The 15675-nt window shown below is 48.3% G+C and overlaps 1 protein-coding gene and 1 pseudogene across 11 annotated transcripts in view; one reads left to right on the top strand and one right to left on the bottom strand.

The window, feature by feature from the left end:
• The first annotated feature begins 519 nt into the window (after positions 1–519).
• Positions 520–3181, top strand: LOC138169087 (glutamine synthetase pseudogene; annotated as a pseudogene).
• A 1039-nt stretch (positions 3182–4220) lies between these two features.
• Positions 4221–15675, bottom strand: part of ART3 (ADP-ribosyltransferase 3 (inactive)) — a 159959-nt gene continuing 148504 nt past the window's right edge. For all 11 annotated transcript variants that reach the window (XM_069092058.1, XM_069092012.1, XM_069092022.1 and 8 more), the window contains 5 exons: positions 15508–15543; positions 14023–14055; positions 10608–10643; positions 5771–5803; positions 4221–4639 (listed from right to left, as the gene is read on the bottom strand). In XM_069092058.1, the coding sequence (XP_068948159.1) occupies positions 4497–4639; positions 5771–5803; positions 10608–10643; positions 14023–14055; positions 15508–15543 (281 nt within the window). In that variant the 3' untranslated portion in view covers positions 4221–4496. The remainder of the gene's footprint in view (positions 4640–5770; positions 5804–10607; positions 10644–14022; positions 14056–15507; positions 15544–15675) is intronic.

The raw sequence follows: 15675 nt of genomic DNA, 5'->3' as shown, positions 1-15675 counted from the left end.
GGCAGCCGGATGTGGGATAGGCTGGTAAGGGCTTTGAAGCAGGGGTGACAGCACACACGATAACCACAACAATGGAAATTCAAAGTTCAACCATCAAACCACCAAAAAGGAATCCATTAGAAATGAGGAAGAACAGGCTTGGAGGGGCAGAGCTGAGAATGGACGCTGCTGTTTCTCTGCCACCAGCGTCACCAGCACAGCCACCCCCGAGAGCCTCCAGCCAGCAGAACAGTCACCCTGTGCCCGACTTGCCTCTGCTTCCAGGCCCACGACAGCTTCCAACACGACCCCTCACGTAGTTCTCACCTGAACAGAATTACTGAGCAGCTGATGTACGTGAACCTACCCCTGGCCATGTACGCCTGTGAGCTGAAGAGCACCGAGTGTCCCATGGAGCTTATCCTGCTGCTCTGCTCTGGGACCCCCTTCTGAAAGGACCCAACAAACTGGTTTTCTATAAAGTCTTCAAGTCTAACCACCAGCCTGCAGAGACACTTTGAGGCATAGCTGTAACGGAGAATGGCTCTCTGTGGTTTCCAACCAGAAACCCTGGCTTGGCATGGAGCAGGTATGTGCTCTCATGGGAACAGATGGCTTCCCTGGGCCCCAAGGGCACCATGTTCCTGTGAAGAGAGAGTGGAAGCTTGGTACCAGGCTGTAATGGGAATGTAAATTTTTAAGATCTTCCCTGCCCCTACGCTTAAGTGTACCTGGAGCCTGTGGTTGGAGGCTTGTTTTTCAAGAGATACTTTGTGACTGGGCAGTGGGTCAAGAAGGTTGTTACGTTGTCCGAGCCAGGGGAAGGCTATATAAGCCCTGATGGGAAGCTTTGCTTTGGGGCTCACTTTGAGAAGTGTTGTGTGACTTGACCAGATGAGACTCTGGGCAGCCGATGAGAGCCCCCCGGCTTTGAAAAACCCAGATGTTGATGTTTCCCTCTCTGGTAACTGTGATTTGGTATGGATGTAATGGTTGGACAGTTTGGAAACCTGTCTGCTTGATCTGTTTCTCTGTCTTCATAATTCTGTCTGTATACTCTGAAGTTCAGGGTGCTGACCTTTTTCCTCTGCACTAGGTAAATGATATATATTTGATTGATTAAAGTAAGCTTGTTAACCCATTTTGAGTTGCTTTCCTTTAGCAAAGCAGATCTAAAAACCTGTGTTGGCAGCCACCCTGGGCACGCTGGGGTGCTTGCTGCTACACAGGCCTGCCTATATGCCGGAGTCAAAACTGGAGGGACAAATGCTGAAGTAATGCCAGCTTGCCCTGTGAAAGGACTGAAACAGGAGATCACCTCTGGGTTTCCCGTGTCATCCTCCATCAAAACATCTGATTCCAAGCCAATCCCTGGCAACTGGAATGGAGCTAACTTCAGTACCAAGGCCACAAATGACAGATGAATGGTCTAAAGTACTTTTAAACCACCAAGAGACTAAGTCAATGACATCAGTAGGACATCTGAGCCAGTGACTCCAAAGCGGGTCTGGACAACACCTGCCCTGTCATTTTTCCCTGAGACCCCCAACGTCAGTGAGTGCTCTGCTGGCATGGCTACCAACGGCACCAGCATCTGCGTTCCCAGGGTGGTTGGCCAGGAGAAAGGGGGCTACTCTGAAGACCGCCACCCCTCAGCCACCTGTGACCCTTATGCAGTGACAGAGGCACTCATCTATACCTGCCTGCTCAGTGAGACAGGACAGGAACCCTTTCAGCATAAAAACTAAGTGGACTAGACCTACAGACACCTGTATCCCCCTCCCCCAACCCCGTCCTCATGCCTTTTCCTCACCTGTCCCCTCTTCCGAGTTTCCTTACTAGATGCAACTCAGGGCACAAATTGCCATGGTTTTTTGTGCTTACAGGACATAAAAAACAAGAAGCCTGATCGCAAAGAAGAAATGAAAAGATCTGTGCCTTCATAGAGGTGGGAGGGCAGGGAGGGTGGTGCTTCACACAGGAAGGGTTTTTTTCTGTGTTGGTTGGCTTTGAGGAATTTTTTCTCTTCCTCCTTTTCTCCCCAAGATTCTTTGTTATGAAGGCTGGCTCTTTAGGAGGGAGAGTAGGAGGCACACAGGGGTAAGTTTAGGATACGTGAAAACGAGCAGTAAAGTCTATTTAAAAATAAACAATTTTTAAAATCCTGCATATTCAAAAATTGTAGATGATCAGAGTTAAGCAGCACTTTAACACTGAAGTTTGCAAAACCAAACCAGACACGGCAGATGTTCCCCCGATCTCTCATTGTCAACATTGAAAGGATCCTTTTGGCCGGAAGAATATGAAGGTTTCCGTACTGGACACTAAATGTCACTCAGAATAAGTGGTTGGTGTATGCTGTCCTCTCCCATCAGAACCACAATAGGAATAACTCACTTCACAGGCATTTGAAGTTTAAAAACACCTTCCTTACAACAAGCCTGTGATGGCTGGGTTATTACTCCCCCCACTGAGGCTCGGGCAGCGAGCTCCAAGGACAGGGCTGTCACTTAAATACTCCTCTGATTCCACAGCCAGTGCTTTCTTCCATTCTTTTCCATTCCATCATGCCCCTTCCCACAAGCTATTACATCAAGTGGAGAAGTCCCCCTTCCTGCCACTGGTCTGTATTAGGGACATTTACATTTAATAGGATTTCTCTTAAAAGGAAAAGGATTGAGTTTTTCCACCTTGTAGATGTGGAGGCAAATGGCAGTGCAGACGGGTGACTAGTAAGTCAGGGTCCATCCTAGTGAGGGAGGAAAGGTCCAGTCATCAATTATCCCGATGAGACTGGCTGACTCAGGACTGGCGATGGTGGCTGTTGTGGCACATTGCCACGTCTGGGGCCAGCCACAATGTCCTTTTGTGTGATTAGTTTACCTAGCTAGGGGTACTGAGCAGTGATTTATGGGGCAGACTCTAGAAACATTCCCAGAGTCCAACGACCCACTCCTGCACAAATGGTCATGAGCACGGCACCACCCCTCCTGGGCCAGGCTCCACCCTGTAAAACACGTTCCAGGTGCAGTAAAGAGGCTTTTCGTTCAGGACATCCTGCTACTATGAGATGGGTCAACAGGGAGGATGGGGGAAGGGGCTACAAGTTCTAATTTGTGAATCAGAAATCACAAATTCACAGGCTCAGCACCCTTTTACAAACCTGAAACAGAAATACCTTTAGAGTTCTTGAAGGTAAAATAAATTGAACCATAGCATTCATTTGCATTCCTTTTTTTTAAGAAATTCGATGTTTCAAAACTATATATTCTGATATTTCAAATGTATAAGATTCCATAGAAGACCCAAGCATGAGTGTGGACTGAAAATGCTTACACTCATTTCACTTTCTCAAGAACAAAAACTAGGAGTCGTTTGTCACAAAATAGAAACTAGACTTGAGATCCTGCCTTTGCTTCCTAACCTGGGAACAGAGATTATAGATATTGTCCAGTAGTTGTAGATTATTCAGAAGAACAATTCTGACTAAATCGTGATCTCATTTGTTGAGCATAAGTTTAGTCAACAAAACGGTTCTGTATACTTTACGAAATGCATGCTGGCTGAGCCCTCTAAGACGGCTAGCTCCCCCTCAGTGCCGTGACTCTGAAGGATTTATGGCAGCAGGGGAGTGGTCCCACTCTAGCTGCAAGGGCACTATCTCATGGCCCCCCCTTTTTTTTTGCTTTTTGGAGAGGGGAAAGCAGGGCAATTGGGGTTAAGTGACTTGCCCAAGGTCACATGACTAGTAAGTGTTAAGTGTCTGAGGCCAGATTTGAACTCAAGTCCTGACTCCAGGGCCGGTGCTCTACTCACTGTGCCAACTAGCTGCCCCCACATGCCCCCTTTTAATGCCCTCAGAGCTCATGTCTCTTAAAATTTAACATTCTTTCCGGGCCTGTAGTTCCCACTATGTGTCTTAGCTTTTCTTCCCACTTGGAAAAACTGAGGGCAGGCAAGGCATGACCTCTTTGCATCTAGTGAAGATAGAAAAGCTGGCACTGATAGGCTTGTACAGAAAATACAGCCCAATCCCTTTATTTTATGATGAAAAGAACTGAAAGTCACATCCAGTGTCCCCCCAAATGCCCGGCACACTATATTGCACACAGTAGTCCTGAACAGGCTTTCCGTGAATACTGGCCAAAGGCATGCGCATTATAAAAAAAACAATAAACTGAAGGTGTCATTGTTAGTGCTATTCAGTATTAACGTTGAGTTTGCCAAAATTTTAGTTATATTTTTCTTAAGTCTTTTATTGAATTCATTCAGAAACACCAAATTTATACAGTCGTAAGATTAATACATAAATCCACAAGAGGAAGATTAACAAGTATTCTAAGATAGCCTTACCACTAACATACTGGGCTTCTGTTTACAAAGAGGATTATGTAGAGTTTTATCAGTAGAAAATAGGAAGAATTTCACACCCCCTTCAATTTCCTTACATAGTCAATAAGCAGGATCTAGTCACCCGTCCTCACAATGCCTTTGGAGTCAAAAAGAGCCTGTACAGATCAGAGATGCGCAAAGAGCTTTACAGTAAGAGCAGCGATCAGAAGACTAAGCCTCCCTAACAGGGGAAGCGGCGTCTCACCAAAGGAGGTGGAAGCAGAGGCCACCGTGGGCTGGCTGCTGGGAAACGGGACAAGAGCTGGAGCTGTGGATGAAAACACACACGTAAGATGGGCTGAAATAACCTCAGTCTTTCCCAAGCAGGATCCTATCACTTCTATCCAAATGAAACATGCATTTCATTTATCTTAAAGAATCTTGGAGGAGCTGATCAGAACCCCTCCCCTCCCCCCCAAGGAGAATCCTACTGGTCAGACAAACTCTTGGGACACAAACCTGCATGTGAACAATCAGACCAGCTGGGGGCACCCCTGTTTGTGGGTGGAGATGCAGACCGGTCACCTCTGTGACAGCCAGGTAAGCTAGGTCATCTAGGTAATTACAGAGATGTCTCCTAGCATTGCCTGTGCGTGGGCTCAGCGGTCAGAGCCTGTGAACCACAGATCTCTTCCTTATTTTTCATCATTCCTTTGTGCCAACCAGAAGTAAACAGCTGTGCTAGTGGGCTGAGACCACACACCCACCGGGCATGCCCTGCCCTAGGTATGGCCTCTGTCATTTGCCTTAGGGAAGGGGGCATCCATTCCTTAGGATCATCTCCATCGTGGCTTCCCTTCATTCAGATAATTGAGATACTTGACTATTTTGTACAGGACTGCAAAGGGACAGGTCAGCGCTACAGCAGGCAAAAGGCTCTTCTTTTTAAGGGCAGTCTGTTTTTACAGTGTCTTTTGAATTAAAAAAAAAAAGCTTCCAGTAAAAACAAGCTATTCTACCACGACTTGGCCAGCTACTGCCTTGTGAACTAAATGGGCCTGACCAGGAGGTTCCCAGCACTGTGCAGCTGTCAGAAAAGCCATGGGGAGGGGGGTTTCCAGTTTAATTCTGTGGTCCTTAAGAATGCCTGAAGCTGCCAGCCTAGCAGACATGCAGGCGACGGAGTGACCTGGCTCACTGTCCCTGGCCAGGGAAGGGGAAAGCCAGCTTTTTGCCCAGGTCTCCTTTCCACTCCACTGTGAAGCTGGGCCTGAGAGGCTGTAAAAGCCAACAGGTAGCAATATGTCAACTCTGACTCTGTTTCTCTGCTCTTAAAGTGTGTTAAAGTCTTCCCTTGCTTGAATTTTTGTCAAATACTTATACTGTACAGTATTTTCAGAAATTTCCCCAAGCAGCAGAAATATAGGTGTTTATTAACTGAAGAAATGATATTTCTTACCAGGATTGTTGAAATAGTCTAGACTTCTCTGACCTAAGGAATAAATATATTTTCAGTTAATTACATTGTACTTGGTTATATGTGTTAGCCTGGCAATGGAAAATTATTTTTTTTGGAAATCTAGGTATCGAAAATACATTTATAAAATCCAGTCATAAAGATCAAATAACAATAACAATTATGTATCTATAACTTATGTTCTTTTATGTAAATCAGATGCGATTTTATACACTGTATTGTTCATGTTATATATTTATTGTATAGTATGTATCTATTTTGTGTGTGTATGCATGTGTGTATGTATGTACAGATATCTTTCCCCTGAATTCTAGACCTTCTATAACAGATTAATAAGCAGACAAAGAATTATACAGAATGGATGAGCATGGATAGATCTGACTCTCTTATAGATACGAAATACTAGACTCAAGCAAGCTATCAATGGGCTTACACTGAAATTCATTACTATAAAGACAGGATGGACAGAGGAGACAGTCCAGCTTCTACTTCCATCTTAAATCAAATCCATTTTTCTCTATAGGTACAGCTTCAAAGGCTAGGAAATTCAATAATTTTACTTTAATTGACATATTAAATATGTATAACATACCACTGTTGGATGCTAGATAGACAGACTGTCCCTGCCTCCAGGAGGCTTATAGTCTGTTAAGGGAATGCCAATTTAAGGTCTTCCCTGCCCCTAGGCCCTTTGATAGGCTTAACTGCACCTGGAGCCTGTGCTGTGAGGCTTGGTTTTCAGGAATGCTTTTTAATTGGGCAGTGGGTCAAGAAGGTTGTTACCTTCTCTGAGTCAGGAGAAGGCTATAATGGCTCTGTTGGGAGGCTTTGCTTTGGGGCTTTTGAGAAGAGTTGTGGGATTTGACCAGAGGAGACTCTGGGCAGCCGTTGAGCCCCCCGGGCTTTGAAAGCCCAGATGTTGATGCTTCCCTCTCTGGTAACTGTGACTAGGTATGGATGTAATGGTCGGACAACTGGAGGCCTGTCTGCTCGAAATGTTTCTCTGTCTTCTTGAAACTTCTGTCTGTATACTCTGAAGTTCGGGGTGCTGACTTTTCCCCCTGAACTAGGTAAATGATACATTTGATTGATTAAAGCAAGATTGTTAATGCATTTTGAGTTGCTTTCCTTTAGAAAAGCAGATCTAAGAACCTGTGTTGGCAGCCACCTTGGGGATGCTGGGGTGCTTGCTGCTACATAGTTTAGTAATGAGTCATTGTAATACAAAAATAATGCATGACATGCCCAAATGAGACAAGCAGATGGTGCTGCATGAGGGCCTGAGGCTGCATCATCTGGCCAGGCTCCCTGGTGTTTGATGTTCAGAGTGGCTATCCTAGCCCAATCAGGAAATGGGTCTGGAAGTCCCTCTCCTCTCTGTAGGCCTTGGTGCCACAAGGGTGAAGCCTGGTCTTAGTGCCCAAGGGCTTCCACCCCTGGAGGCTTTCCTAATCTGCTCCAGCCCATGAAATCAGCCCTCTATGTTGATTACCTACACACCAGGCCTCACAACCCAAAGATGCTGCGAAGACCAGAAGCAGGACCCCCGACTCCAGACTCCACACAGCCGATCTCATTTAGCTATCTTGGAATGGGGCTGAGGCAGTCCCAATGAAAGGGAGTTCAGGCAGACTGCCTGGTCAGTCACTCGCTATCTACTGACTGAGATGGCCACCCACATCATCTCAGTCCCTCTTCTTGCCTGATATTTATGACAGAACAAATTGGCACCACTCTCCATCATCACAAGTACTCTAAATATAAACCTCAGCTAACCTGTTTTGTGACTAGCAAACTCCTAACTCATCTTCTAACCCTGCAAACCACTTGTTGGCTGCCTTTGCCCCCTGGGGTTTCCCAAGGAGCCTGCAATCCTCCGGATCTAGCCCACTAACCTGTGACCTTTATCTCAACCTGGGAGACTTTCTGGGGCACCCTGAATCTAGCCTGCCAATCCCTGGCTCCTAGGCTTTCTGAGGGAGTCCTGGTCCAGATCTAGCCCTGTCCAAAGGCCCTTCTTCAGGACCCCACAGGCCATTCCCAGATTATGTCCACTTTGAACTGGCAAATCCTGCCTCCAGACTCTCTCAGGCTGTCCTCTCCTTTGCTTCTGCCTGCTGTGAACATGGCTTCCTGGGTCTCCAGGACTCAATAACCCCACCTGACACAAGGCTGGATCTCGAGGGAGGGCCTGAACAGTGGAATCCATCTCTCAGCAGGCTGTGCTTCAATCACAGATAGTCTGCCTGCACCAGTTCTTCAGTGTCTAGCATACCTCTACCCCCATCTCAGGGTTCCACACCCTGCTGTCACTGTCCAAATCTCGTTCTCCATTCTCTACTCCCTGCTCTTTTCATGCCATGTCCATCGACTCCCACTCCAGATCTATCCACCCTTTCTACTGTGCTTTCTGGAAGGCCTGCTCACAGTTAACACACTTGCTTTCCTCTTAAACATCTTCCTTTCTCACTCTCTCCCACTTCACGGCATGACTCTGCATCCCTAGCTACACTTTCTCTCAGACTGCCAGCTCCCGGGCCATGGTGGGAAGACGCCCATGGCCACTTCCAAGCTCTCCTTTTACCACTACGACTCAGTGACCTTGCTGCCACTGAGGTTTCTTCATTCCATACTTATCACTTGATCAGAATTCTGGCAGCTGTGATCTACTGAACCCCAGGACATTCTCCTTCCTTCCTCAGTGAATTCAGAGCTTGGCACACAGTCTTTCCTGATTGGGCCACACCATGTCTCAACCTTGGATTCCTCCCACATTCCACTGCCTTCCTTCTTATTATTCCTGTGCTTCTGAGCAGAGTTGGAGAAAATTCACAAAACCATGTTGCCAAGGTCCCCTAAAGACTTGTGTTACATGATCTCACCTGGGACCTCCCTGTGGCAGGGCTGTCCTATTAGACAGTCCCTGATGGAATCACCACGCCATTTACCACAACCGATCTCCCATCACTTCCCCTTTACCCTCCTCTCAGCTGAGGACCCGTCCTTTTCTTCACTAAACGGCTGAGGCCATCTGACTTCTGCCCTCACACCACTGAGATGTCCCCCTCTTTCTCCTTCAGCCCGCCTCCATGAAGAGGTGGCCCTTGTCCTTGTCAGGCCAAGCCCTGTACATGCACAAGTGATCCCATTCCACCCCATTTTCTCCAGCGATTTCTTCCTCTCTGCCATGCCGCCTCTCTTATGAGCGACGTTCAACACCTCCCTGTCTCCTGGATACGTCTCTGCTCTCTATAAACATACCCACACCTCCTCCACCCTCACTGCCCAGCCCTGCTGGACACTGTCCTACATCACTTTTCCCTTTCAGAGCTAAACTCCTCAAGAAAGCCATCTGACCATCAGGGTCTCACTTCCTCTCTTCTCCCTCTTCTAACCTCATCATTTAACTGAAACTGCTCCCTCCAAAGCTCCCAATGAAGGCAGGGCTGGCTTGGTGCAGTGGAGAGACCTTGAAGCCCTTGCACAGTGACTATCACATCAGGCACAGACATGTTTGGACACATCATCGTTCCCTTACATTTTGCTCAACACCTGTCAGCAAGCAGATTGAGTGCACACTGATTTATCTGCAGTGTCATCTCAGGAAGAGGATGGGGAAAGTGGAAATCACTGTTCTGGCCTTTCCCGTGAGCTGCTGGGCTACAGAGCCGCTAAAGCCCTGTCATCCGGATATGGATGCCTGGGAGTCTGAGCCTCTGGAGGCCCTTTGTCCTGCTTCACCCAGATGCCACAGAGCCCACCGGGTGAGAGACCACAGCACAGATGATGCCGCTGGGGAACGCGCCTTAGCTGGGAACAGCCAGTGGTTCTCCCTTGGAACACCAGCTGCTGGGCTTTGGGACACTGTCCTTGCCCAGGGCTTCCCAGGTCTGCTCAGGGCAGGCAGACCCTGCTGCTGTAAAGTCCCTGTGTCACCCAGAGGGCACAATGCCTCTGGGCACGCATCGAGGCCTTCTTTAGGCATTCAGGAGCTGTTTTCCTCACAGTGGGCTTGAATTCTAACTTTAGTAACTTCTACAGGAGCCAGGGCAATCTCAGCAGAGAACTCAGCCTTGGCAGAAGCAGCTAGATGAAGCAATGCAGCCAGAGGGCATCCATCGTCTGGAAGGATTCGGCTACGCTTGCAGACTTTGAAGGCTGCATGAAAATCAAACTTACAGACGTCCTGCATAAAGTATCTAATGAAAGCCCTTTAGCCCATGGCTTCCCAAACTTATCTGGTCTACTTCCCCCAAACTACTCCGTGCCCCCCGGCAATCTTACAGCCTAGGAAAGAAGCCTGGCGTAAGTGTGGGATTGCACCCAAGGCTACCCCCCCCAACCGTTCTAGCGCACCCCAGGGGGGAAGTATCACCGACTTGTCTTTTGGTCTTTTTGGAGGGGGGAGGGCAGGGCAGTTGGGGTTAAGTGACTTGCCCAAGGTCACACCGCTAGTAAGTGTTAAGTGTCTGAGGTTAGATTTGAACTCAGGTCCTCCTGACTCCAGGGCTGGTGCTCTATTCACTGCGTCATCTAGCGGCCCCTCCCCTACTTCTTTTAAGAGTGATGGAGAATCCATAAAAGACGCCCACCTGCACTCAGCATTACATCCCTAGCCCGCAGGTGCTTCAGCAATGTTTTCCTGAATGGACTCAATAGTACTTTCCCCATGTGACCAGGACGGGGGGCAGCTGGCGGTGAAGAGGGTCGTCCTCAAGGGCCTTCATCAAGTTCTCCCCCTCTCTCTGCCCCCCCCACCCCGGCACCCAGACTGGCTGTGTCACACTTGAGACCCCGACTGGGAGAAACTATTTCTTACCAGGGTCTTCAACAGGCTCTCGTTCTTCATGCATTTCTGAATGAGGAGAGTTTCAGGAAGTTATCTCAATGCAATTTAAAAATACAATTTCAGAATAAACTCAAGAAACATGAGCTCCAGTGATGTCATGACTGTGAGGTTTTCTCATTTTTAAAGGTCCAAACACACAAGATCCTACTTAATTGGGAAATACTCAATCAAATTCAGGAGGCCGCTTAAAGGAGCACCCCCCTGAAGACACGTCCCGATCGGCTTTGTACACAGGAACACAGATCTGGAGCCAGCCTTTTAGGTGGCCCAAAGGGAGGTAAGTGGAAGAGTTGAGACTGGGCTTCCAATGCAGCACTCTCCCTCGATCTCACTATCATACCCCTCCTTTGCTGAGAGTGGCTGTGATCCCACTGGTTTTCATGAGCATCTAGGTTAGCCAAAACTGTGGGATGAGTGGGAGCATTCTGTACTCATCTAGAATTCTGACCTAGTTTCTATTCTGGTAAAGTAGCCAGGTGGCTGTTTGGGGGATGCGGTTCAGGGCCCAGCAGGTGGAGAGTGGCAGCTCTGGAGTGTGCCCTGGGATCAACACCCATTCCAAAGAAGATCCCAAACAGAACCATAAGAATGTATGTTATCTGAAAGATCTAAGAATGCTGAATGGTGCTAATAAAGGACCGAGCTCATTCCTTCATGTCAGAGCCAAATCTCCTGATACGTTATAGAATGCTGCTAATCATTTATGCAATTACTTTTGAATCCCCTGTCTCCTTTTATTCTCACAATAGCCCTCTAAGAAAGGCTGGCATCATCAACCTGGAACAAGGGGGAAAATGAGGCTGTGAGAAGCTGAAAGGAGCAAGTCAGTGAAGAAAACCAGATTTTTCTCCTGGGATTCCTCTAAGTAGGATCCACATGGCCTGGTTTAAAGTACAAACTACCCTCAGGAAAAAAATATACACAGAGAGCTTGTAAGGTTCCATGTGTATAAAAGTTACACACAATGTCCGCTCTCATGAAAATCACAGAATCTGGGAGGTTGGAAGGGCCCTCAGCAGCTCTCTGGTTCAGCCTATTCACAAAGGGATTCCCTGCTATAACATGTCTAAGACAAGTGACTGTTCGGTGTCTGCTTGCACTCCCTCCTCCCAAGACATCCCATTCCACTTTGAGTTCTAATTGTTGGGAAGGTTTTCCCTGTATCCGGCACAAACTGGCCTCTGTAATGTCCAGCCCTCCAGTACACAACAGCCCTTAACAGGGCTGAAGAGAACACTTGTGTGCCTCCCCGTGGCCCCTCCTCTCCTGGCCCACACCTTCAAGCATCACTCCCAGGTCATGGACTTCAGGCCCTTTGTCGTCCTGATTTCCTGCCCTGCTACGGATCCTCCACAAAGTATGAATGTCTGTCTTGGACTGTAGTGCCCAGGACTGCACACAGCACTCTGGGCGGGGTCTGAGGAGTGGCACCCTCGCCTCCCGACTCGGGACGCCAGGCCATTCTTTATGCGGCCTGTGACTGCGTTAGATTGCCAGGTCACACCGCTTACTCAGACAGAACTGACAGGCACTGAAGCTCCGACATCTTTTTCAGAACAATTCTAGCTAACTGCACTTGGTCTGTCTCAGATGGAGAGCTGGAAGGGCCCTCTGAGCACATCTGGTCCGATCCTCTCATTGTACAGATGAGGAAACTAGGGCTCACAAAACTTCAGAGACTTGCACTAGTCACTCAGCTAGTAAGAATCAGAGGCAGGATCTGAACCCAGTGTTCTAGAGCCGGTGGCCTTTCTCCTGTACCATGACGACATCCCAGGAAACTGATTTTTTTGTACTCAGGAACAAGACTTTACATTTATCGATACTGAACTTATTAGAGTCAGCCCAACGCCTCTGCTTATCAAAATTCTTTTGGAGCCTGGGGCCGTTCCATGGGCTGGCTGAGCCTCCCAGTGTGGTGTCATCTGAAAATCAGATGAGCACTCTGGCAATAAATATCTGTATCTAAGTAACTGACAAACTGACTCCTGGGACATTCCAGCTGAGCTGGCGATGAGCCGCCCGCCATTCAACCAGTTCTGAATCCATTTGCTTCTGTTACTGCCTAACACCTCTAGTCCATATATGAGAATTATTTTAACATATAAGTGGGGGGGGGTATATGTGCATATGTGTATATATATGCACTGTCCATATATACATATATGTATACATACATATGAGATTTTATCAGAGACTTGGCCAAACTCTAGAGAGCTATATCCCTTTATCTTCTAATTTAATAATCCTGACAAATATGAGATGATGTTAGTCTGGTAGGTATTGTTCTTCAGAACCATGCTAGCTCTCTGTAATTCTTGCTTCCCCAATCTAGAGGCTCCCCAGCTGTCTCCTTAATGACCGGCTCCAGAATTTTCCCAGGAGGGGAAGATTCTGTTCTCTTACCTGTTTTCCAGGTCAGGACACCTGCCCCCCCCCCCCCCATTCTGTGGTTCTCTTTTCTGCTTTCCCTGACATTCCCTGTATCACTGACAGTGCCTGTTCTTTCAGGCCCTGAGAATGGATCACTGGGGATCGGGGCCATGAAGCGGTGGGGGGTGGTCAGGCGCCATCTTACTGTCTCCTCCCTCATCTGAACGGATTGGTTCCAAGTCTCCGTCAGTCACTTTTGTCCTGTCCTTTCTGGGCCGCAGCTGCTCTCTCTGCGGTCAGTCCTCTCTCCACTCCAGCCAAAGGCCCGGCACCCTCTCTGATCCCGCTTTCCCAGCACAGCTCTCTTGGTTGCTCCTGGACCGACCTTAGGCTCATTCTGGGCTTAGCACTCTCTCTGTCACTTTTATAAGACCACGCCACACTCTTCTATTCCTTGTCTGCTGTGACGTGGCTTCACTTCTGTCTTCTGAACATCACTTTTTAGAGTCCAAGCTGTTGGTGTGTTTTCTGTGATACCACAGTAGTTCTCTTGAAACAAACCCTATTTTACCTCCTCATGAACAGTGTTTCCCTCTGTCTCTTCAGAGTTCCATTCTTTCGCATCTCCCCCTCCTCTGTGGGCTGACTGTCCCTGGAGCCCTTTATTCCGTGGGATCCTACTTCTCTTCCCTTAAGCCCTCCCAGGCTGCTTTCTCAGAACCTCAGAGGCCTGTCAGAAGACCTTGGGGTTTCTTCCCTTTCACAAACTTGAGAATGGAGTGGTCATTTCTTCCCAAGATTCCCATCTTTGCAACCCCAGCAACAGCTCCTCCCCATTTGTGAGACTCAGACCCAGAAAAGGGTGCCTTTATTAGTTCCTCATTATTAACTCCTTTTTAAATTGTCTTTTCATTCTGTTCTTTCAATGTATTTGGATGGAAGATCTGAATTCACACCACATTCTGGAAACTCTAGGCTCCCCAGGGAGAGAGTAAACAGGAAGACCACTTACCTTCTGGACCATGAGGCTGACGGCTTTTCAGTTCTGTGAAATAAAGATTGCTGACTGGTGAGGGGTTCCCTTAATGAAGTGACATCCCAGCTCCAATCTAAAACCCTTAGCAAGTTCCCCCTTACCCTTTGGATTAATTCTACACATTTCTTAGCCTGATATTCAAGGCTTCCAATGAGTTTCCCATCTCATCTCTGACTTATTCTCCCACATAAGCCCTTTTCAAGCCAAACTGGTCTATTCATTTTTCTCAGAACATACTACGTCAGCTCTCTTTGCCTTGGTTACCCTTATCAAATTCGCTAAAATACCATCTCCCCCTTCTCCTTAAACTTTCAACCATCAGTCTTTTCTTCAGTGCTTACTGTGGCATAGCCTATGGCACAGGATGGAAATTAGAATGATTAGCAGTGATCAGGCTGAGTGTGATGCTCATCCCTGGCTCTGGAAAGTCCAGTCTGAGAGATGACAGAAGGCCACCTTACATGGTCACGTTAGGAATCTCGTCCTGGCTTATGCTCCTGAGGAGGGTGTAGTGAGGGAGTCCCTGGTCCCCCACAGCACTGGCTGATCTGAGTTTCATGATGGTCTGTGATCCAAGTCAGTGGGTGGTGCTTGAGAACCTCCTCAGCCAGAGCCTGTGCCCACGGGAGCCGCTGTCACAGACCCCGCCTGGCACTGGGATGACGGGACACCATCTGCGGGAGCCAGCCGCACCCTGGGCCAGCAGGGCATCTGCTCATAGCGAGGCATCACACCCTCCTTGTCACTGCTCTAATTACTGTGGTGGAGGAAGTTAGAGCTGCTCTGCATTTGCATTTGCACCTGCTTGTCTCTGGATGGCGGTACAGCCTTGCCCTCTGCCATCCTAGACTGGCTCAACCTTGGGAGGGCTAGAGCAGGCAAGCAGCTGGCCTCAGCAGTACCCAGGACCACCCCTAGATGGGTTCCTCATCAAGCTGCTGACGGGGCCCTGCCCTGGAAACCCTCCTTCCTTGTCTCTGCCTCGGATCCATTCACGACAAGCAATCCCTCCCCACTGGTGTCCCTGCCTCGAGTCTTGTCCACTCCAGTCCATCCCCATTCAGCTGTCAAACGGACCTCCCTAAAGTATGGGAGCACATTGTCCCCCTGGTCAGTAACCTCCAGCGACTCCCATATCCTTGCCTTGGCTCCTCTGGCCCCCCATACCCCGAGCCACCCTTTGCGACCTTGCTGCACCTCTCACCAGCTAGCCCTCTCCCCCAGGCTCTGCGATCCAGCGGCCCCTGGCATTCTCTCTGACCTCCCTAGGCCACCTCCACCTTCCAGTGCTGGTGCCTTCCCCCCGGGGTTATTTGCATGTTGTCCCTCTCATTAGACTGAGAGCTCTCTGAGAGCATGGACTGTCTTTTGCTTTCCTTTGTAGCCCCAGCACTTAGCACAGAGCCCGGCACAAAACAAGCACTTAAAACATGCTTAGCTGGCTGACCCAGTTGTTCTTACCAGGGATCTCATCTTCCTTTCCTTTGAATTTCAGCCCTAAATAGAGACATTATCATTGAACTAAGTAAGGAAATAAATAGAAGAGAGTTATTCAACATGTAAACAAAGTACAGGTGGGGAGAGGGAGGGAGGGAGGGAGGGAGGAAAGGAAGGAGGGAAAGAAGGAAA

This window comes from Petaurus breviceps, unplaced genomic scaffold, assembly GCF_028583685.1.
Source record: "Petaurus breviceps papuanus isolate PSGF00001 unplaced genomic scaffold, PetGlider_PUasm1.0 126, whole genome shotgun sequence".
In the NCBI taxonomy this organism is placed as follows: Eukaryota; Metazoa; Chordata; class Mammalia; order Diprotodontia; family Petauridae; genus Petaurus; species Petaurus breviceps.
The sequence above is the reverse complement of the archived record's forward strand: the minus strand, read 5'-3'. Positions and strand labels throughout refer to the sequence as shown.